This window comes from Squalius cephalus (assembly GCF_949319135.1).
Source record: "Squalius cephalus genome assembly, chromosome: 19".
NCBI lineage: Eukaryota > Metazoa > Chordata > Actinopteri > Cypriniformes > Leuciscidae > Squalius > Squalius cephalus.
In genome coordinates, this window is record NC_137140.1 from 5,217,773 (window position 1) to 5,245,166 (window position 27,394).

At 37.1% G+C, this 27,394-nt stretch overlaps 2 protein-coding genes and 1 long non-coding RNA gene across 3 annotated transcripts; all 3 read right to left on the minus strand.

Moving 5' to 3' along the window:
- Nucleotides 1-5,947: 5,947 nt before the first annotated feature.
- Nucleotides 5,948-13,228, minus strand: LOC307147417 (carbonic anhydrase 4-like). Its single transcript, XM_079852150.1, has 13 exons — nucleotides 13,155-13,228; nucleotides 12,904-13,055; nucleotides 12,615-12,687; nucleotides 12,320-12,483; nucleotides 11,573-11,809; nucleotides 8,760-8,826; nucleotides 8,635-8,661; nucleotides 8,292-8,462; nucleotides 7,867-8,018; nucleotides 7,716-7,796; nucleotides 7,567-7,639; nucleotides 7,319-7,482; nucleotides 5,948-6,351 (listed from the first exon to the last, which is right to left on the minus strand). The coding sequence occupies exons 2-13, from the start codon at nucleotides 13,027-13,029 to the stop codon at nucleotides 6,022-6,024; spliced, it is 1,665 nt and encodes a 554-aa protein (XP_079708276.1). The 5' UTR covers nucleotides 13,030-13,055; nucleotides 13,155-13,228; the 3' UTR covers nucleotides 5,948-6,021.
- A 24-nt stretch (nucleotides 13,229-13,252) lies between these two features.
- On the minus strand, nucleotides 13,253-13,656 carry LOC307147088. Its single transcript, XR_013819215.1, has 3 exons — nucleotides 13,579-13,656; nucleotides 13,427-13,453; nucleotides 13,253-13,321 (listed from the first exon to the last, which is right to left on the minus strand). It is a non-coding gene; the product is annotated as an uncharacterized lncRNA (long non-coding RNA).
- Nucleotides 13,657-15,341: 1,685 nt separating this feature from the next.
- LOC307147078 (carbonic anhydrase 4-like) lies at nucleotides 15,342-18,967 on the minus strand. Its single transcript, XM_079851553.1, has 9 exons — nucleotides 18,829-18,967; nucleotides 18,626-18,698; nucleotides 18,438-18,464; nucleotides 18,135-18,305; nucleotides 16,690-16,841; nucleotides 16,484-16,585; nucleotides 16,304-16,370; nucleotides 15,802-15,965; nucleotides 15,342-15,702 (listed from the first exon to the last, which is right to left on the minus strand). Exons 2-9 carry the CDS (start codon nucleotides 18,696-18,698, stop codon nucleotides 15,508-15,510), a joined length of 951 nt encoding a protein of 316 aa, XP_079707679.1. The 5' UTR covers nucleotides 18,829-18,967; the 3' UTR covers nucleotides 15,342-15,507.
- Nucleotides 18,968-27,394: the final 8,427 nt, after the last annotated feature.

Consider the following 27,394-nt stretch of genomic DNA (forward strand, 5'->3'; position numbering starts at 1 on the left):
ATTTTATCCTTACACAATCAGCCTTTATGTTTAAGACTTCATGCTGTGTTATTTATACTTATCTTATTAACAGTTGGAGATCATATTCAGGTTTTAGATTATATTTAACAAGTATTCATTCATTTGGCCACACCAATTAAATGAATCCTTGAAAAGAGGGACTCATAACTTACTGAGGAATTGGAAATCATTGAACTCTCATGCGCAAGGGGAACTAGTGCGCATGTCAGTTAATAACCACTTAAACTTTATTCTGTCACACACAAAAAGTAATCACATAGCTCCTGTAGATTAGTGAATGAATAATTGGCTACTTTTTGACATCCTTTTTGAAACCGTAAGCTTTGGACCCCATTCATAGTAACTGCATGTCAAAGAGCGAACTGCGCATTATTAAAATATCCTTTGCAGAGGTGGAAAATCATCTTTTGGAAGAATGTAGACCTTCGAGACCTGTTATGGAACAAATAGTCATAAAAAATGTTCCGTTTCAGAAGCAGTAGAATGTACAGTATTGGAAGAATGTGGATCTTGTGCGTCTTTTAAAGGAAACTTTTTTTGAGGCATGGTCAAATTAATTCATGGGAATTCCGTAGGGTGTTGAGAAAATGACACAAACTTGTGTGTATGTCATAGGTATGCCATATTTGTATTGCACTTCTCCCATTCATATTAATATGAGTCCACTGTTTTTGTAAATTGTGTTTTCTCTCCTTATCTCCCTCTCTCTCACACACACTATTTTACTTACACTTTCTTAGTCCAACCAACATTTCATGGTGGTAAGCCCCAATGTGGGTCTTAGAGGGATAGTTCCCCCCAAAATGAAAATTCTTTAATTAATTACTCACCCTTATTTCGTTCCAAACTCGTAAGAACTTCGTTCATCTTCGGAACACAAATTAAGATGTTTTTGATGAAATCCGATGGCTCGGGGGGGCTCCATTGACAGCCATTCAATTAACACTTTGAAGGCCCAGAAAGGTAGGAAAGACGTTGTTAAAATAGTCCATGTGACTTCAGTGGTTCAACCTTGATTTTATGAAGCAACATTATTTTATGAAGAGACATGAATATTTTTTGTGCGCCAAAAAAACCTAAACGACTTTATTAAACAATTTCCTCTTTTCCGTGTCAGTCTCCGACGCGTGTTCACGAGAGCACCACTACTCTCGTGTGTATGTGTGTGTGTGGTGATAATGCAGGAGCTGGCGGTCTGATATATGACCCAGAAATGCAGGGCTGTGTTTACAAGCAGAGGAAGACGCACGCTCAACATAAAAGTTCATAACTATGTAGATTTCGACACAGAGGATGAATTGTTTATTTTGCACAACTTTACTTATTTGAACCAGAACATAATAGAGAACGAACTAAAAGAGATAGAGGCTGCAACACAACCACAGCCACAAGCTTCTGAAAGGCAGAGAGCAATGGAGAGCTGGTGGTGTAGATGTCATCAGTGCCAAGCGATGCCTAATGAACAGGGCTGTGTTTCCCGAAACGTTTTTAATGCTACGTCGTTCTTAAGTTACACCTTAAGCTATACCTTATCGTTAATATGTGTTTCCCGAAACTTGCTTAGTTAAGTATACCTTTAGTAAGTCATCCGTTCGGAAGGTTGGTCTGGACCACTCTTAGCTTTACCTCATCACTGTTGCAGGTCTATACGAATATAATTCAGAAGTTTGAATACACCCAGACATTGTTCAATTAGGCGAATTCAAGTGTTTTCATGCAAAGAATAAAATTGTCATTACACTGATTGTTGTTAGATTTTTAATTATATTATCCAAAGGTACATCCGCTGGCAAACCATTAAAGGCTTAATAGTCTATTTAAAGGGAATGATTGTGGTGGGGAGTTTGCTTAAACTATGGCACCGATACAGAGAATAGTTGTTCTAAAAGACGGCGCCGTCTGCGGAGTGCTTTCAAAGGCCAGTGAAAGCATACTGTCAGTTAAGTCCTATTCAGGCGCTAATATTGTTTCTCATGGGCTCGTCCGGTATTTTAAACATTTACAGGGGTAAGTCGGTGATTTTAGTGCCGTCCGAATCCATAATGTTAGTGTTTTTTCACACCCAACACGCGTAAAAATCCCTGGCCAAATTAGTACCTACTGTTTTTTGACAAACAGGTCGTGTGGTAATTTGATTGCCGTTTGAATCCACATCTCTGAGTTTACAAGAAGAGATTCAAAATTCACTGTTTAAATCCTTTTTGATCACTGCCGAGCACCGTACGTAAGATGTACACTTTTATTACTGAAATGCTGGAAAGTATTTACAAGAACAATATTTCATCGCAGCTCCACCTCAGCGAACAAAAATGGGAAAGAGAAGAAAGCACGTAAAAATGACAGAATTTTCAGAATTTTTGGGTGAAATACCTCTTTAAAAGGGTTTGTCCATAGGGTCCATGTCATCTGAATTAGCCCTGTATTGGCTACTTCAGCAGACGTACCTCAAGCCCATAATGTTGCCTACATTGGCCATACAATGAAAAGTACATAATTTTTTATACTGTTCAAAATATTTTTTTATAATAAACTTTTGTTTATTGGAACTTCATGCTATCATGAGAAAGCAAGCAACCCTTACATAACATAAAAACTGCTTAAACATGAGGGTGAGTAATGAATGATAGAATTTACATTTTTGGGTGAACTAACCCTATAAATGCATTTGCATTTAATAAACCCAACTGACTGTCAATCCACTGGTTGCACATTCAGCATTCTTTGTTGACAGATACTGTATCAGTTGATTGTGTAACTATGGTCACCCTCAAAGGTGGCACTACTGTATTAATACAAAAGGCATACAAAAGACATCACTGGCGTCATTGTGTGGAATAATCAAATTGCCCACATGAGTTTAGAAACGTTTTCCTCTTTTGTAATGAGTTTCGACCTGCAGTAATAATGTGGCCATATGAAACCAGATCAGCTGTCAAAGAAAGTTTATGTAAAGGCCGACCCATTTGAGCCACATGGGAGGGAAATGTAATATTTCAAGTGGCCTTTATGTTCAACACCCACACATCTCATTCCAAATGTTATCTATTCCTCCTGACACAATTTGAAAATTGTGTATGCACTATTCTATGCCATTTTGTAGTAAACAGTGTGAGAAGTGTATAAACACTGAAAATTCCAAAAAGAAAATTCACCAGATGCTGCATTTAATTTTTTTATGTTAAGATGTAGGACACTTCATGCAAATTAACTTATTAAATTCACATTCTAGACTACAGAGTACATAAGAACAATGTCATTTGGGACGCAGTCTTGAGACATTTTAGAAGATGGGCCATAATTTTATTGGTCATTAGTTTAAAACATCTGTACATTTTAAAATATTTGAAAAAAAAAAATCAGATGATCACTAGAAATGTCCTTAAAGGGACTATAAATGTAAGAATTTCCATGTATTCATCGCTTTTTTATTGCCAATAAGACTGGAAAAACTGGAAGAGAGGGTAACTCTGAGAGAACAAAGGAAATTTGTAACTCACATTCGAGACATTGCTGTGCACCATTCGAGAAGTCTCACCTCAGAATCATCCTAATCTACATATATTTCCCTCTTCCCCCATTCCTTCTCTCTCATGCTGATATCACCAAAATTCACAAGAATCTAAATGGTTTAATGTGAATAATTATCCTACAGTATTACACATGTTTGGTCTCATTTGAAATGTCTCAGTGCGACTGGTACAAAAGGTCTCATTCCCACAGAAGTAAACCAAAAAGGTAATAAGGTGTGGATAGTTTAGAGATATCTTGTTAACTGCTGTGGGTGTGCCCCCATGTAAATCAACTCCTGTCCCCAGGAAGTCTGGGTCGGTGATTAATGCAAATTCCAACTGTGAACTTATGTTTACATTTGAAAAGAGGTTTCTGCCTTGGTCTGTGATCGTGAGACCCCCGTAAAACAGAAGGCGTGAGGACCTCAAAAGCGACAGTTTCCTAATCTGAGCGGGTAAAATAACTAAAGAGTCAAAAAGAATAAATCAAACATTCGCTTACTTTTAATGATGCTCCGATATCATTAAAACCTTTTTTCATTTATGGAGTCAGATGAAATAACGAGGTATAGGCTACTTGATATGAGAACGTATTTCATTTCATCTTGTGTTGCGTAAAAGGAAAGACAGTAACGCGCAAAGACCTTCACCCGTAGGCTATTATTGGAAAACCGCCATTGGACCGATAAACAGGCTTACACCAATGCGTGAGCTTATAACATAACTTAGAACATGAGACCTTCCGTGACTTCCAAGGTTGTCTTTAAAAGCCTGTAAACCGATTTTTATGTGAAGTCCTTTTTTGCAGGGAATAATCAAAAGTAGGCTGTGACATTTATGAGCGCACCTTTGAGCGATTCATTCAAAGTATAGTCTAAAATATCCAGATCTGTATAGTTTTAAATGTACTTTATAATTACACAATCATAAGTGTAATTTTAATTAGCCTACCTCATCTGTGTACTGTGTCTGGGTGTCTTTAACAGTAGGCTACAGCTGCAAAGGTATTTCCAACTTTTTCCCCTCAAGCGAATAGCGAAAAATAACTTTGACGCGAGTTAGTAGGCCTATAGCCTACGTGGCACTGAAATCACCTTCAGTCTATTCAGTGTCACCTCAGTGTATGTACTTTGTGTGCAAGCAGTAAGTTGCTGGCTGCACACTGTAACAATTCTGTACAAATACGGCACAATATAGCCTAGCCTACCATATAAATTTGAAAGATTTTTCCGTATTTGTCTTTTACCCATATTTTGAACTACACGTTGCTTTGTGGGAACAAGAACCTGATCGGTGTGAAAAGTTTGAGACGCAAGCGCCATTAAAAAGCAACTTTGGCCGCGGTCATCTGCATGTGTAAAGTCGGATTTCAGATGTTTGGAAGCCATTCTGATACTTGTGGTAAAACCTGAAAATTATGTTTTGCTAAATGTCAAATAAGCTGTTAACGTAACGTTATTTAGTTGCCATGTTAGGCAAATTAATATCGGAGCTATTATTTGCTACCAAAAGATACGCTATAAAAATAGAAATTTCTGTATAAGGATTATCCGTGAATAGTAGCCTACAGAAAAAAAGACGACTAAAACTAATCAAATTTGATACAATTAGTAACTTTAATGATTTTTTTCCCACCTCAATACAATAGTAGGCCTAATATACATTTTAAAAGAGTAAAAATCTCAAATGACTAGTTGAATACGGCACTGAAGCATTTTGACAAACATTCACATATTACACTGACACTTTTGTAGAAGGGACTGGGGAAAACAAACAAAACCTTGTGCACTAACTCGATCTCATGAAATGCGTCTCTAAAGCACACATTGTATAAACTGCACGATAAATACAATGTGTGCTATAGAGACGCACATGAGATTTCATGAGATCAGCCTGGTGTACTAACAAATCCAAACTTTATAGTGAAAACCTACAAAATAGCCATGAGTGAAACTCAAAAGAACCTTTTTCTGGGGAGAAAAAGGATTAACAGTCTTTTTCCTCCTAAAGCCAAGTTTAAAATTCAATGTAATGTCCTTCACCCTCAGCCTGTTGCCTACATTCACCGCTTTCCATTTCAAACTGCAAAGCTGCCACTGTAGTCAAATATTAAAATAAGTGCATTTAAAAGTCCAAACACATGCTCAAATGTTTTTCAAAACTGTGCACCAAATCAAACACTTCTATAAAACACCACAACCGAAATGTTCAAGACCTTCAGTGCACAACTTGGGAGACATCCACACTTCCGTATGAAACCATTGCAGGAAACAAGCTGAGAGCGAGGAAACTAGCATTAAGCTGAAAAACACTGAAATCTTTCCACAGCAATATTAAACCTTGACAATAAGAACAATGCATTAAACCAGACAATTTACATGGATGTTTACAATGTGCTTTTTTTTAAACATCTGTAAAAATGTAAAGGGAATATTATACCATCAGATCTAGAGACATCAGTTCAAAAGTACCTTAATTTCGTCGACCGGTTTTAGAACAAATGTAGGATGCAGTACAGGAGTACGAGACTCAGAAGTGGGCGCACAAGAGCCTGGGATGGGTTTGTTGCCATTGATGTAGTTGTTTTTGCAGTTGATGTTGGTTTAGTTGGTTTTGTGGTTGATGTTGGTTTAGTGGTTGATGTTGGTTTAGTTGGTTTTGTGGTTGATGTAGTTGGTTTAAGTTGGCCAGAAGTTTTGGAACCTGCTACCTGTGACATCACAATCCTGCCATTGATGGGCTGAACACCCCGGAAAGTGTTGGTCATTAGAGAAGAATTGGTGGCGTTGTTGATGTAGACAGTCTTAGCGAAGAGGTCAATCTAGATAATACAAAAGCAGTTTAAATGCTGAAGATGCTGAGAAAATATGTCTCAAGAATTGAGGCCTAAATTAAGAACTTACAGCTAAAGAAACTTAATGTGATGCAGAGTCAGTTATACCAAATATATACTATATAACACATCTTAAGGCACACCATGCAAGTTTTCGCCTCTAGAGGTAGTTTATTCATAAAGCAAGCTTGATGACGCCTTGATTTCGAGGAATCATGGGAGTTATCTTCACCTCTACAGCTGGTGGAGAATACCATTATGTCTATGGAGAATATGATGGGACTCGGGCAGAAATCATATTCATGGATGACCGGTAATGTATTAAAGATTTATTAACGTTACAAAAGCCATTGGAGCGGAACAAGGCCGCTGGAGCAATTGCTACTGAGAGACGAGCGTGAGACACGGCTGGAGAGCAGTGGAGCTTTAATTATCCCACAGTCACCGCTTCTTCCGGTCATGCGTATGTGGGGTAGCGCAGCACTTTTATTATGTTAGATACATTTGAGTGTTGAAAGTTATGAAGCTACTCTGTGCATTCGCTCGGTGGCTACCATATGAGACACTTATTGCACACTGCAGTGAGCTAGATCGATATTAGACATGGTAAATATGGTACTCGCGTTAAATCAAGAAAACAAGACTTAAACAAAGACTGTTGAGCTATTCAAAACGAGCTGACGCTCGTTTCTACGTTAGATTGATAAATGAGGCCCATTGATTCTAAACTGCCGAAACGAGTCGTCAGCAATTCCAGTCTCACTTCCTGTTACAGTCCTACGTGACATTGTAACAAATTTGCATAATGCCAGCCTATGGTCTTCATTTGCTGCCCTCGAACAATGTCTACTTTGACCCGCCCTCAAACACTGTAGTTGTACTGGAAGAGTTTGGTTCGTTTTCTCAATATGTCAAGACGACGCTGTTTTCAGTGCCAAGAATCCACTAGACTTACCAAATTTTGGCTGACTTTGACCGGGTCTTTAAAGATGGTCCACACAACACCTTCAGTGCAGTTTGGTGTGGTTATAGAGCCCATATAACGGTAATATTTCGTCCTGTCCACTCCAGGAAGTAGATCATTCATGGAGATATTGTGGGAAATGCGTGCTACATCACCTTAGACAAAATGAATACATTTATGAACATTACCAGCATATTTTATACAACTACTTTACTCATACTCTAGGATCATGGCCAAACCTGCATTGGCAATTTTCTTAAGATAAGATGTTAAGGTCTCCCAGCCCGTCGGTTTCCCAATGTCATTAGAGGCCTGTGGGTGACATTTCAATTAAACATTCTGTTGAAATAGTTTTTCTCCAAATATGAGAGAGGAAAAGGCAACGTACCTCAATAAAGAAGCCAAGAATTGCCATTTCTGGATCACCAGACATGCTGCCATTATGCTCCGCCTCATTTACGACATGCAACTGAGACGCAAGACCTTTCATAAGACCAGTAATAAAAACAAAGCTTTATTGTATTACATTATATTCATACCTCCATAGGGTATCGTTTGCCATCCACAGTGTGTTCAGATCCAGGCATGGCGCTGCCATTACCCCAATGGAGATGAAAATGCCTGCTGGTAAACAAGCCTGGCAGATCACCTCCTTCCACATGCATTCTCGTGCGATCAAGTGTAACTTTAACTGAAGAGTAAAACCACAAATTGAACAGTGAGATTCTGTTCCAAGCCAGTTTCTCTCTTGTATGACACAGCAGTCTAAAAACACAGCGATAAAGTTAAGTTTAACTTTTTTTAAAACATCTCTAGAACTTTAGCTAAGTTTGCCTCAAGTTTTGCTGAATTGTGTTGGAAACGACAGAACTATAGCTGGCGTTGGGAAACACACCCCTGAAAAAAGCCTGTATTGCACAAAACTAGAATAAAACAGTTTAAGACAATAAAGAGATCTACTCACTTGTCTTGCCAGTGTTTTGAATCTCAGTCAAGTTCATTATGTCATCGTAGCCAGTGAAGTTTAAAGGTGTCAGATTAGCATTAGTCTGGACATCGGCGGATATGATGTTTATTGGAGACTGTTTAGTGCCATTACAGTCTTTACTTGCAATTCTGGGCCAAGTGACATCACCTGAAATGAAAAAAACTAATTTAAACATCCTCACCCTGTTAACAGTGAAGTATTTTGTTAACTTGTTCAGATTTCATCATTGAACACCACATTTTAAACTTATAAATATCTTTGTTGTAGCTATAGGCTTACCCTACAGCTTTAATTTAGGTTAAGGAATGGGGGAACTTACTGCAGGATGGCCTGTCATAGCACCACGCTTAAAAAAAAAAAAAAAAAAAAAAAAACGACATTAATGTTTGAAACATACATAATCTACAGTGACATTTATCAGAGGAATGATGAACAAACACTTACACACAGAGGATGATGCAGTGTGCACCATCAGCCACAGACAAGCAAGGCCGGCCATGAAAGCATTCATCTAAAAAAAACAACAGAAGTAATGCAAACATTCAGTTCTGTTATGTAGCCTAATTTTCAACTAAATTGATTAATCAAAGCAAAGTTCTTTCCCAGAACAAATCAATAACATTTAAGCATTACACAGATTACACTTGTTATACGTGTTAACTTTTACAGTACATTTTTATGAATGTTTTATCTTACCATTTTAGTTAGTCAAAATAACTTCACCAGTCCTTAAATATTACAATTGGATGCCTGTCTTCCGATTAAAGCCAAAACCTGGTTCCTGTATTGAAACTGCAAAACCCTGTTGGAAAACCACCGTGTATGAAAGCGTTATTCTCAAAGACTTTTAAAGTCCTGAAATGTGCAAAGACACACCTATGGATGGTTATCAAAATGATTTAATTGAGACAGGTGGTACCAGGTGTGATTAAGGTCCATTTGGTTCAGGTGTTTTATGATGTCAGCTATTACACTCCTCCCCCAGACAGGTAAATTGATGTCCAGTTTCTTTCATGCATGTCAGATGTAACAAACTTATGAGTATTCATTTTTATCATAGAAAGGAATGTTAAAGATACTCTGCGTTGTATTAAGTATCCAATCATCATATTTAAGCATAAGTAAATATACTTTTATGGATATTGACTCAAGTAAAGTTAAAGTAGCTTATTGGAAAAACACTAATGGTACATTTACACAACAATGACGTATTAAAAACGTAATAAATTTTCCTTGCGTTTTTCCGCGTACAGATGACAACGCTGCCAAACCGATCCCGTTCACATGGATCCGCAAAAATGACTAAAAATGCCAGTAGTTGATGTTACTCTGTAAAGAAACACTATGCAAATATAGACTGAACTCGTAATACGCATGCGCATGACGTCACCATTTTCACAAATTTGTGTTTTTGTAGTTTACACGGAGACGATAATGGTATCGTTCTCATGTAAATGGACGGCCAAAACGCATTAAAAGTTTCCTGATTTTAGAGAATGCATGTTTAGAGAAACTACATAAGTATTAAAAGTTCAGGTACATTTTATAATGAATGGCACAGGTGATTGTATCAATGAAAGCTGAGTGGTGTGTTGCTGGAGTCTGTTTTAGGAGATTTAAATCGTAAATATCGTATATAAAATAAGGCGAATATCATAATCACATTAATGCTACATCACCCAGATTAATTCACTTAGTTAAATATTTACCATACCAATAAAATGTATATCTGACAATGTTGCCTCATATGTTTGTTGATAGTCAAACTTTTAGAAACTTAAGTTTAGAAACTTAATACTCAGCTAAACTATTCATTAGGATAAAAATTTGTTCAAACTCAAATATATATATATATACACTGACAAATACAAATCATAATTGAAGAGAAATTGTTTAATATCCCTCACACACACAAATAATAATTACAAAAATAATAGATGGTATTACCATGGTACTTATATCATGAATTTATTTTGAAAGACTGACACCTAGAACTTGAGTCTTTGAAATTAGTGCAAATTCAGCTTTCTTCCATTTTAAAATGGAAAGCCTGGCATCTGGATTGACAGGGTTTGGTTTGGATTCAGGTACCCTGTAGGTCAGTGGTCTCAAACCGGTTCCACGGAGGGCCTAGTGTATGCAGGTTTTCTCTTTTACCTTGAACCAAACTGATTGAGTAGGTCACTAATTGGTTAAGATCTCCCCTCACCTGGTAGTCTAGGTCTTAATTGGGCACTAATTGAAGGGAAAGACCAAAAGCATGCATACACTAGGCCCTCCGTGGAACCGGTTTGAGAACTCTGCTGTAGGTCTTGAAGAGCTAGTCTTGACTCCAAATACTAACAGAATTAAGTTAAAATGCACAAGTCCAAAACTATTTTAAGTTATTTACAGTACCAGCACAAAGGGCATCTTCTAGACAATATTTCCTTATTCTAGGCTGTGCCATGACTCTCAGAATCTTCCCACATCACTCCATTAAGCATTACAAGGTTGCATTTCATAAGTGGAGCTTGTTAGATGAATGAAACTTGCTACCTCACTGAGAACATGACAGACCTTTATTTATCCAAACAGAACAAACATTTAAAAATAAAGCGAATAAAAAGGTTTACAGATTAGTTGAATGGAGTATGAATGAAGGCAGTGTTTTGACAAGGCAGTCACATGATGCATTGCCTAAATAAATTACCATTTAAAGATAAGACCCAAGCCCTTGTGCATATACTGTACATAAAGGATATACCAGTGTAAAACTCCAGACCAGTGATTCCTGCAGGAGGAGAAAAACTGACTAGACAAGATAATGACAGTCAAAACAAGCACCAGTTACATCTGCTAAATTGAGATCACTTGAATTACTCCAACATGACAAATTGAGAACCACGTTTAAAAACCAAATTCAATATTAGCTCCTGTACACAATACATTTAATCTACAACTCTAAAAGCTTAAGTGGTTTCATTCTAAAGTGCAAAATTGACAATGTCTTAATGGCAATTGTAGAGTAAAACGATAGTGTACGTCAGACATGTTTTCAAGAGTATAAAAAAAAAAACAGCCATAAAACAGTAGCTAGTGCGCTTTAGTTGATAAGTAACTTGTTGGACAGATAAAATACATTAACTAGGACACCATTTAAAAAAATAAAAAAAAAACTGGAAGTTAGTTACTTTTTTCTAATTTGTTAAAATATTACTTGAAAATAATTGAAAAAGACACTTCATAACATTGTCCACCCTCCCACTTGAATCCTACCAGAATTCATCAGTTGGGAATTCAAATACAGGGTAAGGTTCAGGGGTATGACACTCAGAAGAGGGGTCTAGAAAGTCCATGTTTGATGCCATTTGGGTTACAGGATCAGTAGCTGTGGTACCGGCCACCTGTGATGTTATGATCCTGCCATTGACTGACTGTACAGCTCTGAACGTGTCCACCATTAGGGGAGAGTTGGTCGCCTTGACGTAAACCCTGGTGCTGAATAGGTCAATCTAGAATTGGAAAAATAAAATAAATGCATGAGACCAGAAAAACCAAAACAAAAGTTCCATTAATAAACTACCCAAAAATCAACTTGTCTATTTGCAACCAAACCCAAGATATTGAAATACCAAAATATAACTGATAAGAGTGAGTTTTTTTTTTGGCTCCCCAAAGAACCTTTCTGTGAACAGTTCTTATGACCCCTTTCTTTACTCAAAAATAAAGGCTTTTGATTAGCATCTGTGGATCCATGAAGAACCCCCACTTTTGAGCTTTTATTTTTAAGAGTGTAGATTTAATGTTCTTAATACTATAACCAATAAAAGGTTATTTGGGGAACACAAATGGTTATTCTATGACATCACTGTGAAAAACTTAAGGGTTTAGTGAAGTTAATTTTAATCTGAAGAACCTTTAACACTATAAAATTACCTTGCCAAATAACCATGGACCTTAAAGGCTTTTCATGGACCCATGAATGCCAATAAATAACCTTAATTTTTAGTCTCTAGACTTACCAAATCCTGGCTGACTTTGACCGAGTCTTTAAAGATGGTCCACACAACACCTTCTTTGCAGTTTGGTGTAGTCAAAGAACCCATATAACGGTAATATTTCGTCCGGTCCACTCCAGGAAGCAGATCATCCATAGAGATATAATCAGTGATGCATGCTTTATCATCTGAGAAGCAGGAAGGCCATTAGAAAATGTTATTTTAGGAGGAGGTCACATCTGACAACAGGACATAATGCACACAGAATTTCAGTCATGGAACAAAAGCAACAAGCATGTACTTGAAGCCTGAGACTTGCCTGCATTGGCGATGTTTTCCAGGTAAGATGTCAAGGTCTTCCAGCTCTCTGGTTTACCAGTGTCATCAGTGGCCTGTTCATAACAAAAGAAAAAACCTCAACTAAAACAGTCTCAAACCATTTATTGGTAAGAAACATACCTCAATGAAGAAACCAAGAGCAGCCAATGTAGTTGACCCGTTATGTTCAAACTTATTCACTATGTGCAGCTGAAACAGATGGGCAGGCCAAATGATGAGTGATAAAGTACAAGTACAAAAAGTTGTACTAGTCTGTACAATCTTCATACCTCCATAGGGTATTGTTTGCCATCCACTGTGTGTTCAGATCCAGGCATGGCGCTGCCGTTACCCCAGTGGAGATGAAAATGCTTGCTGGCAAACAAGCCTGGCAGATCACCTCCTTCCACATGCATTATTGTGTGATCAAGTGTAACTTTAACTGAAGAGTAAAGCCAAATTACCACATGCATGTTATTTGTATGTCATCTTGACTTGCAGCTCATTTTATTGTCATCTACTCATTTGGACATGTACTCACTTGTCTTGCCAGTGTTTTTAATCTCAGTCAAGGTCGTTTTATCATCGTGGCCAGTGAAGTTGAAAGGGGTCAGATTGGCATTTGTCTGGACACTGGTATGATATCTATTGGAGACTGTTGAGTGCCATTACAGTCTTTTTCTGCAATTATGGGCCATGTGACGTCACCTGAGATGCAGAAAGCACATTAAAGCAAAACTCACTGACTTATTCTGTGCCATGAAAGGAGTCATAAAACAATAACCTGTTAAAAAGGATGCAAGAAAAACTTACTACATGAATGCATGTGATAACACCAAGCTGAGAATAGCCCAAATACAGCAAGATTAACACACTGAATTACATATATTTTTTGACAGTAGAAACCTAAAGAACATAATTGAATGGCATGAGTTTGGAAACCAAGTCACATGATCACATCTTACCCATAGATATTGGTGCGCTGTATGATACAGACAACAAACAAGCTGCAAGGCAGGTCATAAACCAGGAATTCATCTTGAAGGAGAGGAAATGTGAAAGGATAGTGTTACAAACTCTACCTATTAATTTAAATGTTTTAGATTTACATTTTTAGCCAAATCTCAAAGATTCAATCATTAGGGAGTTATCCCACACTTATCTTACCATTTTAGTTAATTAAACCAAAACCAAGTTCTCTATGTATATTGAACCTGCAAGAACCTACTCCAAACCTACTTTAACTTTACTTTCTTCTTTAGGGTTTTATGGCGATTGGCAACCAACTTAATAGGAGCATTACCACCACCAACTGGGCTGGAGTGTGGAACAGGTAGATCGGATCAAATGAACAAAACAATAAAAAAAATAAATTACATCCTCTGGGCTAATCCAGTCTCTTTGAGAAACCTGAGAACAAAATGATATATGTGACTAGATGCCTTACCCAAGATGCCAGATAGACTAAAACTGTTGTGTTTTACTGTGCTTAATGACTGACAAAGGTTTCTTCTTTCTTCCTCATACTGTTTGCAATGAAATAAAACATGCTCTACTGTTTCTGGATGGCTACAATAATCACAGTTTCCTGTGTGATGCTTACCTATTATTTTAAGTGTATAGTTAAGTCCTGTGTGACCAATTCTTAGACGGGTTATCAGGTTCTCATCTTTCCTGTTTCTACCTTCCATTCTTCCTTTGTCCACCTGTTTTTGGATGTTATATAGATGCCTACCCTTTTCATTGTTACTCCAAAAACATTCCACTCAAAAGCTTTAAAAGCAGCAAACAAGCTTAGGGTGACCTCAAATACCAAACACTGACAGCTGTTGCCCTTTAGGGTGTCAGATAGTTAATTAAGGTCAGTTTGGTTCAGGTGAAGCATGTAAATCAGGTCTCCACCCTCAGAAGACATGCAGCTTTGATGAATAGCATGAGTTCCAAAAGCAATTAATGTAAATTCCATGAGTTTATTGATGATTTATATATATTAAGCAGCAAAAATAAATAAAAAAAAATATATATATTTGAATGTATTGGCGTATTAGACAGGTTTCTGATGGATCATGTGACGCTGAAGACTGGAGTAATGATGTTAAAATGTTGCTTTGCATAACAGGAATAAAAAGTTTTAAATATGTTCATATAGAAAACATTTTTACAAATATTTTACAATATTACTCTTTTTACTGTATTATTGACTATATAAAGGCAGCCTTTGACAGTTACATAAACAGTAATTAATGTTTTAACTTTAATAACTGAGGTCTATCATGCTTTAGAAACTTAAAACATAAATCCTCTTAAATACTACAGAATCATCTAACGTTGAATATAATTACAGATACTACGCGCTTCATATAAAACATTAGCAGTCTATATGATTTCATCAGTTTTAAACTGTGTTTTGGATAGAAACATAATTGATTACAGCAAACTTCAACCTTGATCAAACACGATCAATAAAAATGGCACAATGTACAAGAGATATAAATTAATAAAATAAGCTCATACATTCAAGTCAAGATATATTTATTATAGCACTGTATACAATACAGATTGTTTCAAAGCAGCATTACGGAGATAAACAGGAAAATATGATCAATTATGCAATCAATAAAATTCTGCTGTAAAGTAGATCTTTAAAAAAAGTGTCATTATTCAGCTGAAGTCAGTTCAGTGTTGATTCAGTTTTGTTCAATCACTGTGTAATGTTCATTAATTATGATATTAGTTGTAAATGCTGTAAGGAGCACTACGGAAGACAACTGTGTCATTATTCACTTCATCACTTCATCAATTCAATGATTCAGTTCCATGTCAAATGTTGCAAAATTCGTCAATTATGAAAAAGTGGAATCAGCTATAAAGCAGCTATGCAGAAAACAGTGGTGTTAGAACAAACTTGACAAGAGAAGAACTGTGATGATAGATATAGTGGATGTGGCCGCAGATGAAGGTGCTGCGGAGGGCTGTGATGTCACAACTCTGCCATTCAAGAGCTGAACTCCTCTGAAGTTGTTGGTCATCAACACCGGACTTGAACTGCCCACTGGTTTGAAATTGAGTATTGTGCTGAAGCGGTTGATCTGTTTGGAGGAATAAATTCAATTGATGAATGTTGCCATCCAGTAATAGACGAATATGATTTTTATGAATTACTCTACTATAGAGTTGCCTTGACTTACCACATCCTGGCTGACTTTGATGGTATCTTTGAACACAGTCCAGATCACAGCTTCATTGCAGCTGGGTATGCTAAGAGAGCCTTGGTACCGGTAATATTTAGTCCTGTCCACCACTTCAAGCAGACTGTCCATTGTGATTTGATTCATGGTTGAGGTTGAATTACCTAAATACACAAAAACGTCAAGAGGGTGTTAGGAAACTACTTGGCCGTCTTCAGTTTGTTGTTAAATCATATTGATGATGAAGAGAGATTAACTAAATATAGCATGTTTTAATGGTATGAAGTGCACAAAAGACCCTCCATACAGTTGATAAAAAAGTTTAAAGATTCACTCAAAAATGAAAAACCTGTCATCACTGTCGTTCCAAAACATTCTTCGATATATATTATTTTGAGTTCCAATAGGGGTGGATAGATTTGGAATGACATGAGGGTCATGAGTAAATCATGACAAAATGTTCATTTTTGTGTAAACAATCAATAACAAACTACTTCTTTACCTGAATTAGGGATGGAACTCAACACGGATGTTAGATTATCCCATGTATTTGTTAGGTTTTTTGCTCCCTGTTGGATAAATAAAAATATAATACAGTCATGAGCACACAACCAAGCCATACAGTAAATATACTTTAAGGTTTGCGCTTGACTCTGGATATAATAGACGTGGTCTTGCTCACCTCAATGAAGAAACTGAAAACAGCCAATGCTGTGCTGTCACTAGCATTAAGAGCAGCTGTCAAATTCCCGTTGTATTTTGAATGGACATTCAGAATTTGCAGCTGAAAAACAGAATCAGACATTTAAAGATAATTCATTTTTGGGATAATGTGGTGCATTTGCAGGGAGAATTAATTATAAAAATGAAAAATTAATTCATTCATACCTCCATTGGGTATTGTTTGCCATCCACAGTGTGTTCGGAGCCATTCGAGGAGCTGCCGTTACCCCAGTGGAGCTTGAGTTGTATGGGATTGTACAGACCTGGAAGATCACCTCCTTGCACTGTCATTTTACTACTATTCAGGGTAACCACCACTGTGAAGACAATGGACATATATTAGGCACTGTTTACACCTGGTATCAAGATGCGTTTTGATCGATCGGATCACAAGTGGACCACTCTAAGTACAGGTATAAACGGGGTATAAAAGTTTTGAGCTTGTCCACTTTCGACCACTTCTAGAGGTAGTTGAAAATGCTTTTGACCAGATTGCTTTCATAGTGTAAACGCTCATATGGTCGAATGCGTTCGAGTAGCCACAAAATTCCACCTACTCTCCGCCTACTGACCTGGTGCGCAAACATTATGGGAAGCGCTCTAGCCAGACGGGATTTAAACTTTGTCGACTAAAGACCCAAGTTGGTTTGAAGATGAAAAACGTACCAAGCACAATGTTCTCTCTCTATTCCTGATTTCTAACACACACTCACAGCGTTCGGCTGGTCTTGCGGCTGTCAGAGCAGGAATTAAATCTGCTGCTCTCTTTATGTTTTTCAGTCGTCCTCGGGCACATTCATATGTAAATTGCGTGAGCTTATTTTGTCCATTAGATTGAAAGATCTAAAAAAATATATACATTTACCCGCTCATAGACCCTCCCCTCAAAGAAATCAGGACAGAAGTGGTTGAAAGTGGACAAAAGAGACGGATTAAAACACCTGGTGTAAACAGGTATGTGTCTCCCTCGTCTACTTGTAATCCGATAGACCAAAACACATCGTAATACTAGGTGACAATACAATACAATACAATACAATACAATACACTGACATTGTGCATCACTGATGCTTGATCTGCACACTACAACCTATTTTGCCAATTTAAGTTCCCTCTATGTAGTTTGTAAGTCTCATGGTACAAACAAAAAGAGGAATCAAACTTTTATCACTTAGATCTCTGTGCTTGCACATACTTTTGTATTTTTCTGAGCAATTCTGAAACTTTCTTAGTAGGTGTTCCTCATTTGGAAGCCACTTTGAATAAATCTACTAAATATATGATTTTAGCAACTACAGTATAATTTGTAAAGACAAACAAATCCCGAGAAAAGAAAATCAAGTTTTTTTCTGTAAAAAATGCAGATAATATCAGCTGCATACCAGGGGGTGGTTGCATAAACTGCTTAGACTAGTCTTACAAGTTAGTCATCTTATTATTTTTTTTGTCTTTAAGACCGTTCATAACTTTTTAACATCAGTTACATAAAAACGTAAACACGTTTGATACCGAAAAGAAAGACTAACCCTCCCTTGACTAACTGCTAGTGTCTTTACAACATAATGGCTGAGTTTATGCAACTGGCCACAGGAATTCCCAGTGCTCCTTACCAGAGTCCTCACTGTTAGCGATTAACGTGAAGGTGGAGTTGTCATTAAAACCAGTGAAGTTAAATGAGGTCAGGTTAGGATTTCCCTGAACACTTGTAGTCACGATATTAATGGGAGATTGCCTGGATCCATTGCAGAATTGTGGAGCAATTTGTGTCCAGTTTGTAAAATCTATTACAAATCAGGGGTAAAAAAAACAAGTTTTAAATATAGAAATGTTTATAATAAGATTTATATAAAGTTTTACGCAGATATTAAGTTTTAGTGGCATATTTTATAATATAATAAATAAATCACACTTACTGCATGCTGGCACATGATAGCACCATTCTGTTTAGGATGAAATGACAGCATTAATAAATACAACAAATGAAACGGCAGAATTTCCAATCAAAAGGTTTCAAGAGCCTTTAGTGCCTACTTTAAGAGGATTCATAAAAAATAATACTAGATATTCATTGAGTACATGAAGTTGAACTTGAGTTACTCACCCACTGAAGAGCCTTGGACGTGGACGGAGGGACACAGGAGAGCAGCAAGGCAAGTTACCAGCAAGACAATCATCTAAATCAAACAAGAAATCATTACAATGGAAATCAATGCTGCTAACAGAATTTAACCTTATTATAAGTGAACTGAATTTGATATGAGAAATGAAATCAATCAGAATAAGATAGTTAAAGTCTTACGGTACCTCTTCGACTTGATTCACCTGTCAGTATTCAGAAAACTGATGAATGGATTCATTCTCACCTTATATACTCTTCAGCTCACCTTTAATACACTCGGATAAATTCCGTTCAAACGCATGTGATCACATTGCTAGGTGTTATTCATCCTGCTTTCCAGTACATGGCTGTCAGTACTTGATAGATCACATTCTTACCTCTCAGCATCACTCCTCTGAGGTCACAATCTCTGTTAATCTTTTTTGGAGAAAAGCACAGTTCATGATTGTGATTTCCTTTCCAACCTTTAAAATGAGTAAAAATGTTTATTAGCTGTCGACTTCCAAAAGTTGTGACCATATATTTGGATTATATCAACAGGTAAACACTTCTGGGTGTTGAATTTCTTTTATATATAAGGTTTCATAAAAACAAGAGTCAATTAGTACTGGAGCAATAACTTCAAACGATAACAGATTTATTGGCACCCCTGGTAAATATAATCAAAGATAAATTTGCATTGTTTATCCTTTTGATCTTTCATTCAAAAATTTCACAAAAATCTAACCTTTTATTGAAGTAAAAGAATAGAAAGTAGGGGGTTAATCACATTATGAAATACATGTTTTTCTCCAAAACACTTTGGCCCTAATTATTGGCACCTTTTTATTAAATACTTTTTGCTTTCCATTTGCCAACATAACAGCTCTAAGTTTTCTCCTATAATGCTGGATGAGTTTGGAGAACACCTGACAAGAGATCAGAGACCATTCCTCCATACAGAATCTCTCCAGATCCTTCAGATTCCCAGATCCATGTTTGTGCTTCTTCTCTTCAGTTCAGCCCACTCATGTTCGATAGGGTTCGGGTCAGGGGACTGGGGTGGTCATGGCAGAAGCTTCATTTTGTGCTCAGTGACACATTTTTGTGTTCATTTTGATGTTTGTTTTGGATCGTTGTGCTGATGGAAGATCCAACTATGGCCCATTATAAGATTTCTAGCAGAAGGCGTCAGGTTTTGATTTTTTAAATCTGTTGGTATTTGCTAGAATCCATGATACCATGTATCTGAACAAAAAAAATCAGCCAAGACTCATTAGAAAAACGTTCCTGAGGCATCATTTTTGCAAAATGCGAAATACGTTGCGTTGTGCAAGTTTCGCAAGAGTTTCAAAGTGAAATGTCCAGTGAGTGGTGCTAAAAGCGTGTTTAGTTTTTTTCCGGAACACATGAACGTGAATATGGCAACGCTTTATTAAGTTGGAGTTTGTATGTATCTCCGCAGTACTAAATTGAAACGTCTGGTGAGTGGCGTTAAAAGCTTAATGCTCCATTTTAAAATAACGTACACCTACACTAAACCCTAAACCTACCCGATAGTGTTAACAAAAACAAATGTGACATAACAACACAATCTTAATCATGGCATTTTAGCTTGTTTTTGAACTCTTGTCTTTGAGCTCTCTTATCGTGACTCGTCTTTTATGGGATTCATGGGATTTTTTTCAACGCAGGGTCATTGGAAAAACTTAACTGTATCATAATTTTGTATGAAAATGATCGAGTGCTTGCTGTTTTACTGCCTCTAGTGTTCATTTCTTTTGGAAACTGCAGTGATTTGTATGTATTGTTAAAACGTTGCCACAGATACGTTTTTTTTGTGTTGAAAAAAATAGGCCCACAACATTAAAGATCCAGCATTATATTTAACCGTTGGCATGGGGTACTTTTTAGCCCTGTTTGCACCAAAACCATCTGGTTTGCTGCCAAAAAGCTCCTTTTTTTTTTTTTTTTTCATCTGACCATAGAACCCGGTCCCTTCTGAAGTTCCAGTCGTGTCTTACAGCTGAATATGCTGGAGTTTGTTTTTGGATGAGCGAGGAGGATTTTTCTTGAAACCCTCCCAAACAACATGTGGTGATGTAGGGTTTGTTTTATTTTTTTAGGCTTTCTGACCCCAAGACTCAACTAATCTCTGCAATTCTCCATCTGTGATCCTTGAAATTTGTGAAGATCAACAATATTTTGTTGTACATCAGAACTACATTCTTAGGTTTTACTCAATGTGATGGATGATTACGGGAATTTGGCCTTTGTGTTTCCTCATTTTTATACTTCTGTGAAACAAGTCATAGCTAGACAATTTCATGTTCCCAGTCACCCTGGTGTGCTAAAAAAAAAGTAAATATTAATGGCAATATATTTCAGAGATATTTTACTCATAAAGTTTTTTTGTCTGCCAATAATTGTGGCCAAACGTGCTTTGGAGAAAAACATTTCATAATGTGGTTTTCCCCCCACTTTCAATTCTTGTTCTTCAATGAGAGAGAGAGAGAGAAAGCTCAATAGCCTGTTTTGCCACTGTGAGTCATCCTCATTGATCATTCTGTATAGGTGACTGTAAAGAGCGTTTCACACAATGTTCAGATGAATGACATCAGTTGATTGGTTTCATAGCTGATTTATATCCTTCTTGTCTGTTTAATTTTTAATTAACCTCTTTAATTTTCATCTTTTGATGTTTCTTTCCTTTTTGTTTTGGCCCCTCAAAGAAGTCAATTTTCAACTCGAACTCATGATAAAACGTCAATTTTACTGGGTGGCGATTTCACAAGAATTTGTATGCTGTGATTCCCACGGAAACATAGAATTTTTAGAAAGATGACAATGGTTAAAGCTCCTATACTTTAGGTACTTTATATTAAGCCAGCATATATCAATCTAAAGTCACTTTTGACTTTTGTATGAGCTGTACGAGATATCTGAGATACAAAAGTGGTATAGTATGTATTACGACATATGAAAGTATTCATATATAAAAGGAGGTTTAATTTATCAAGAAAGGAACCACGTTGTCATTATTACTGTGAACACAATCCTTTAGCATTAATTACAGTTGCTAATTTTAAGGATAAGGACAAAATTCCACAACGCAACTAGAATGTACATTTCCTGAAGAAAATGTGAGTGGTGCTTGCAGTGGCAAAACTCGCCACTCAGTTGCTAGGGTGTTGTACATGATTGCAAACAAGCCAAAAACCATGTCTGTACAATGTTGTGGAGCTGAAATGTGGCTTCTATATGTTGCAATATGGTTGCTAGGTGGCTCTTAACGGTTTGTAGGGTGTGGTTACACAGTTGCCATGGTGATATTTAGGGCATTGCTAGGCAGTTGCTATGGTGTTGCTAGGGCATTGCTAAGGTGTTCTGGGTGGTTGCTATGGTGTTGCTAGGTGGTTGCTAAGGTATTATGGGTGGTTGCTAGGGTATTTTGGGTGGTTACTAGAGCGTTTCTAGATGGTTGCTTTGGTGTTCAGGGCGGTTGCTATGGTATTTTTGGTGGTTTCTATGGTGTTACTTGGTGGTAGGTGGTTGTCACAGATGGTTACAATGGAGTTTTTATAGAGCTCTTAATCTTTAGTAAGTGCCTTTAGCACTATGGCCGAATCACAGCCGTGCTAATATACAGCGATATCGCACGGCTACGAGTGTGATATTGCTCATTTAACATTTAGTTAGTGGTTTGGGGTGGTTGCTAGGGAACTTTTAGTGGTTGCTAGCCTGCTAAGGTGTGGCTATGAAGATTTTATGCCATTACTTATTGGCTTCTTGATAACATAAATCCTCTGAGGGAGAGAGAGAGGGAGAGACGCAGGGCTGTCAGGCCCTTTGGTGTCTGTGTGTGTGAAAAGTGACAGTTGGATTTGAATTTCTGAAAATACCGCAATGTTAAGTCAATGGGACTTTTTTGGTCGCTTTTTCGTCCGCTGTACGAACATCATACACCCGATCGCTTAGATATAGCACACGTCTCCTCAATGAGCCGCACGATTTGACACCTCACTCAAGGGTCTGTGACAAACGGTGCGGGAGGAGTTACGCGCCAAACTCTGGAATAATAATAATAATTAAAAAAAAGAAGAATAATAAGTATGAGCAATAACAATAGTAATGCCTTGCCTTTGGCAAGCACCACAAATTTAGCATGTCACCATAATTTCAATTCGATTCATGTCCAGAGCTATACTGCATGTTCCATGAAACTAAACTTCGGGAAACGTAATCATGAAATCAAGAGAAATCAAGAGAATCAAGAGAAAAAAATGCAGGCTCACCCAAGTCATCATTTATCAGCCTCTATCCTACCCTTAAAACATATTATTCCCACTATTAAATACCCATTAGGAACTTTATTTCCACTTTTATAATATTTTCTTAATTTTTATTTAACCATTGTAAAAAAAAAAAAAACGGTATACAGCTTTTGCATTTGCGGATCTGTTCTGTGTGAACAGCCCCTTCCTCTCCTCACCACTGCTTCTGTTATCAGCAGGATTTCTATTGTAATTTTGTCTGGATCAATCAGACAATGGTGATGGAGTTAGTGTTATTAGCCTCTGCCAACAAGGCAGCTATCCGCACTTGGTGCATTAATAAAATATAAATGACAAATGACAAATCTTAATTTTCTACTGCTGGAACCTCATAATGACAGCATAGGTGTTATATGCGGCCCTAAAAATATGCACATAATCTTGTGAGATGAGATGACTGACACATCTCATTAGTGCCAGTTTCGAGGCTGACAGTCTAAAGATTTACTGTAAGAACATCAGGGCTTTAGGCAAGGGATGTTGGCAGGATGCCACAAGCAGATATTAAAATGCCTGTTGTCATGTGATATTGTGCGCAACATTAGTAAGCAGTTCCAGTGCACTACGCGCTCTATAGTCACTGGACTTCAGGTCAGGACTGCTGAAAGCAGAGCTCAAATCAGTCAAAAGCTCTTTTATGTGTTTTTTTTTTCTCTCTCTCTCTCATTGTTCTCAATACCTACTGCGTTCTCACATTTTTTATAATTTTTTGGAAGCTAAGATAAAATCCAGTGGAGTTGGAATTGTCTGGTGAATTTATTTTCACAAAGTAATTTTAAATTTGACAGAGAGAGCGTTATTGCATAAATGTGTATATCGTTTGGGTGAACTGGTTTGTAATGCTATCATAATGTTTTTAAATACTTTTTTATTCGCCAATTGTTTTATTTAAAATTACTTTTGTAAAATTGTCAAATTTGTAAGCCCTAAAGTTATTTTGAAAAGGACTCCTCTGATTTCCTCTGAGGATTCACAACAAAAGCAAACAAGCTTGTGCTATGATGTAGTTTCAGGATCTACCAGCAGGGTCTAAGAGGCTAACCAGTCGATTCCTGACCCGCTGTTCTGGATGAAGGGGAGAAAATCTTTATGGGGTGTTTCACTTATTGAGCACTATCCCTTTTTTTTAAACATTTTTTTTTACTTCTTGCCTTTGTTAATGCCATACTTTTGTTTTATATCCTTTTAATTGTTTCCCAGCTTATCTTGTTTTGTGGGGTTTCTGATTCTTGTTTTTCAAGGGACACTTCCTGTTGAGTTTCTTTCCAACATACCTCGATCAACAAATAAACAAATACATATTTGTAAGTTTCAGCCAAAGCATAAAAACTAAGATCTGAAATTCCAAGAATGAGGAAACCTGTTATTTCATGTTGACACGAGGGGCTTTTTGGACTGACAAAGAAGATTGGTTGGATTTGAATATGCCCAGAACATATACTTTCATAATAATAACATTTTTATGCCCTTCATGTCAGTTTTTTTATGTCAGAGTTAGCATTTACAGCAATTGGATTGCTGCCAAATAAAATACACTAAGTGGCACTTTTGGCACTTAGCACTAGTGTCAGTGTTGGGAGTGAGAATGTGTTTAAACCTATAGGATGAAAAAATAAAATAAAACACAGAGTATACATTTACACCAAGTGCAAATAGGCTTGTGATTCAATGGTCCATTAATATAGACAGCCACTTGATTTTTATTCCTGAATGAATCATGTTTTGGTCGATGACTTAATGACTCATTAATCAAAACAATGACTTGCTGCCACCTTCTGGTTACTTTCATAATCCAATTATTGTTTCATTTTGTCACTTATTTCATATTTCTGAATGCAACTTCATATGCAGCTTCTGTGCCACTTCTGCAGTGCAAAGATGACTTTGGCTGATACTAATTTAATTGGTAACAGAATTATATTCTAATTTGATTAACTAAATTTAAGAATTTTACATTACAGATGGCATATATATTCAAAAAGATTAGAAAATACCCATGAAAATCAATTAGAAGGGCCCCTTATGGGGAAATTCATACAGACATACTATTTTTATCTCTGGCTTTATTTTTCAAAGTGATATTTCAGGGTTTTGATATCTTCTTTCTCTTTTTTGCCCTTTTTAATGTGTGATGTTGCAAACTGGCGTGTCAAACGAGTTCACCTTCTTCATCAAATCACTACATCAAATTCACATTTCAATATGTCAATCACTGAAATAACAGTGCCACTTTGAGGATCTAATAGCATGTATTATATACATGTGTACCATGGCAGAGGGATAATGACATATACATTTGTATAAAGTTCTCTCTGAAAAAAACAACAACCTCAAAATAAAATAATAAAAATAAATAAAAAATAATAACCAAAACAATAGATGTGCTGTGGCAGCAAGGCTATACTGATATGAAATGCCTATATATCTTTTCATTTCTGTCATATCATTTCAACTTTCAAAACTTGGCATGTCTAAAATAAAAGTTACGACTGCTACGCATTTATACTTAAATCACAACTAAAAAGCATTCAAATCTTAGATGTTTACTACGATCGTTCTATTATCTATTGAATCCCACAATGACATTTAAAATATATAAAATCATCATTTATTGGGTAGGGAGGTGACGCAAATATCTTTGCGAGGGAACGCAAAACTTTGTGTGGGAACGCAAATATCTTTGCGAGGGAACGCAACGTTTCTCGGGGGAACGCAAAAGATTTGAAAAAAAAAAAAAAATCTCCCAACCTAAAATTTTTTCCACCACCACGTCCCTTTAGGGGCTCCATAATATCATGAAACTTTATGTTAAAAAAAAGTCCATTGGCCGAGACTGACTACATTTTTGATCAGGAAATATTCCTGTGTCCCTCTCTCTCATAGCCACATGGTGAGTAGATAGGCCCCATCATTTTGAGGTAAATCAAATGTGTTCAAAAGTCTTCAAATCTGTGTGTAACTTTAAGGAACGTCATACCAAACACATTTTTACTCCAATTAAGCAAACTTTTTTGGGTGTTATTTCCTAACATTTTGTTTTAATGTGTGTAGCCTACAACTGTTCAAAACTTTGCTAGGTAACCACCCAGCAAACACAGAACGTTGGCGCAACGTACCCAACCTTCTAACAACGTTTTAACAACGTTTTAACAACATGGCCAAAAGGTTGCTATAACTACGTTGTGTGGTGAAGGTTGTTACAGCGTTGTCACAATGTTGACATTGAACTACCGTTCAGGGGTGCGTTTCCCGAAAGCATCGTTGGCCAACTATGCAGGGGCGTGTCTAGAGGGGGGGCACGGGGTGGCACCGGCCCCCCCTGGAATATGATTGGCCCCCCCTGGTGCCCCCCCAACATCATTGGGCTAGATTTACTGTCAACATGACAATGCCCAACGCCATTGGATCAGAGCGCTGTCAATCACTGCTTGATTTGCGATTCGCAAAGCAGAATCTCTGGTCCGCGTTTTTCAAACAGGAGTCAGGAGAGAGACACCTCGACATGTCACTGTTTATGGTATGCACACTCAATTACAGTATTATATTGTTAATTTCGTTGACGAAAAATGTTCGCCATTATTTTCGTCAACGGCATTTTTCACAGACGAACACGAGACATAACTATATCAAAAACAGTTTTAAATGACAACTATGACGAAAATGTATTGACATTTTCGTCAATAGCCTACATTTATTTATTCGTTGACGAAAATGTATTGACATTTTCGTCAACGAATAAAAAATAGACTAAAATGTTAGGGAGGGACGATTGGGGAAGAGATCCAGTCAGAACTGATTTGCGTTTGTGGTAGATGCGCACATTTGAATTGTAACGTGCTGATACCCAGCGGCACACGAGTTGGAATGCGCTTGATGCTGCATGTCTCACAAATCGTTCAAAAATGTAAACGTCTGGGAGAAAGAGAAGGGCAGACATATGGACAGATCTGAATAAGAGTGACGACGCGAAAGAGAGCTTTATTCGGTATGTTTTTCTTTGCGAACACACACACACGCGACCCGAAGAGTGCAGCCCTGCATAACGTTAGACAGCTAAGCGCGCTGCGCGCAAAGGACTGAATTGAGCTCTCTTTCGCGTCTGAATGGACAAATACACACAACATGTCCGTTTTTGAGAGTATTCACGTAAACACAGTAGGTTATGTCTTTACAGAACGTACAGTTGTGAGAATATCGGATGTGCATTAGCAGTGCAATTGGATCTGCACACTCGGTCTTAAAGTGACAGTGCGTAATAAACCTAATGCCTTCTGTACACTTAATATTGTTCAAACAACAAAATAAAAAGAGAAAAGCATTCACTGCTCTTTAATAATAGCTTTAATAAAGATTAATTATATTTAATTCATACAAATAAATATATCTGCTTGAAAGAATAAACAATGATGTATGTAAGACTGCATAATCATTAATTGAA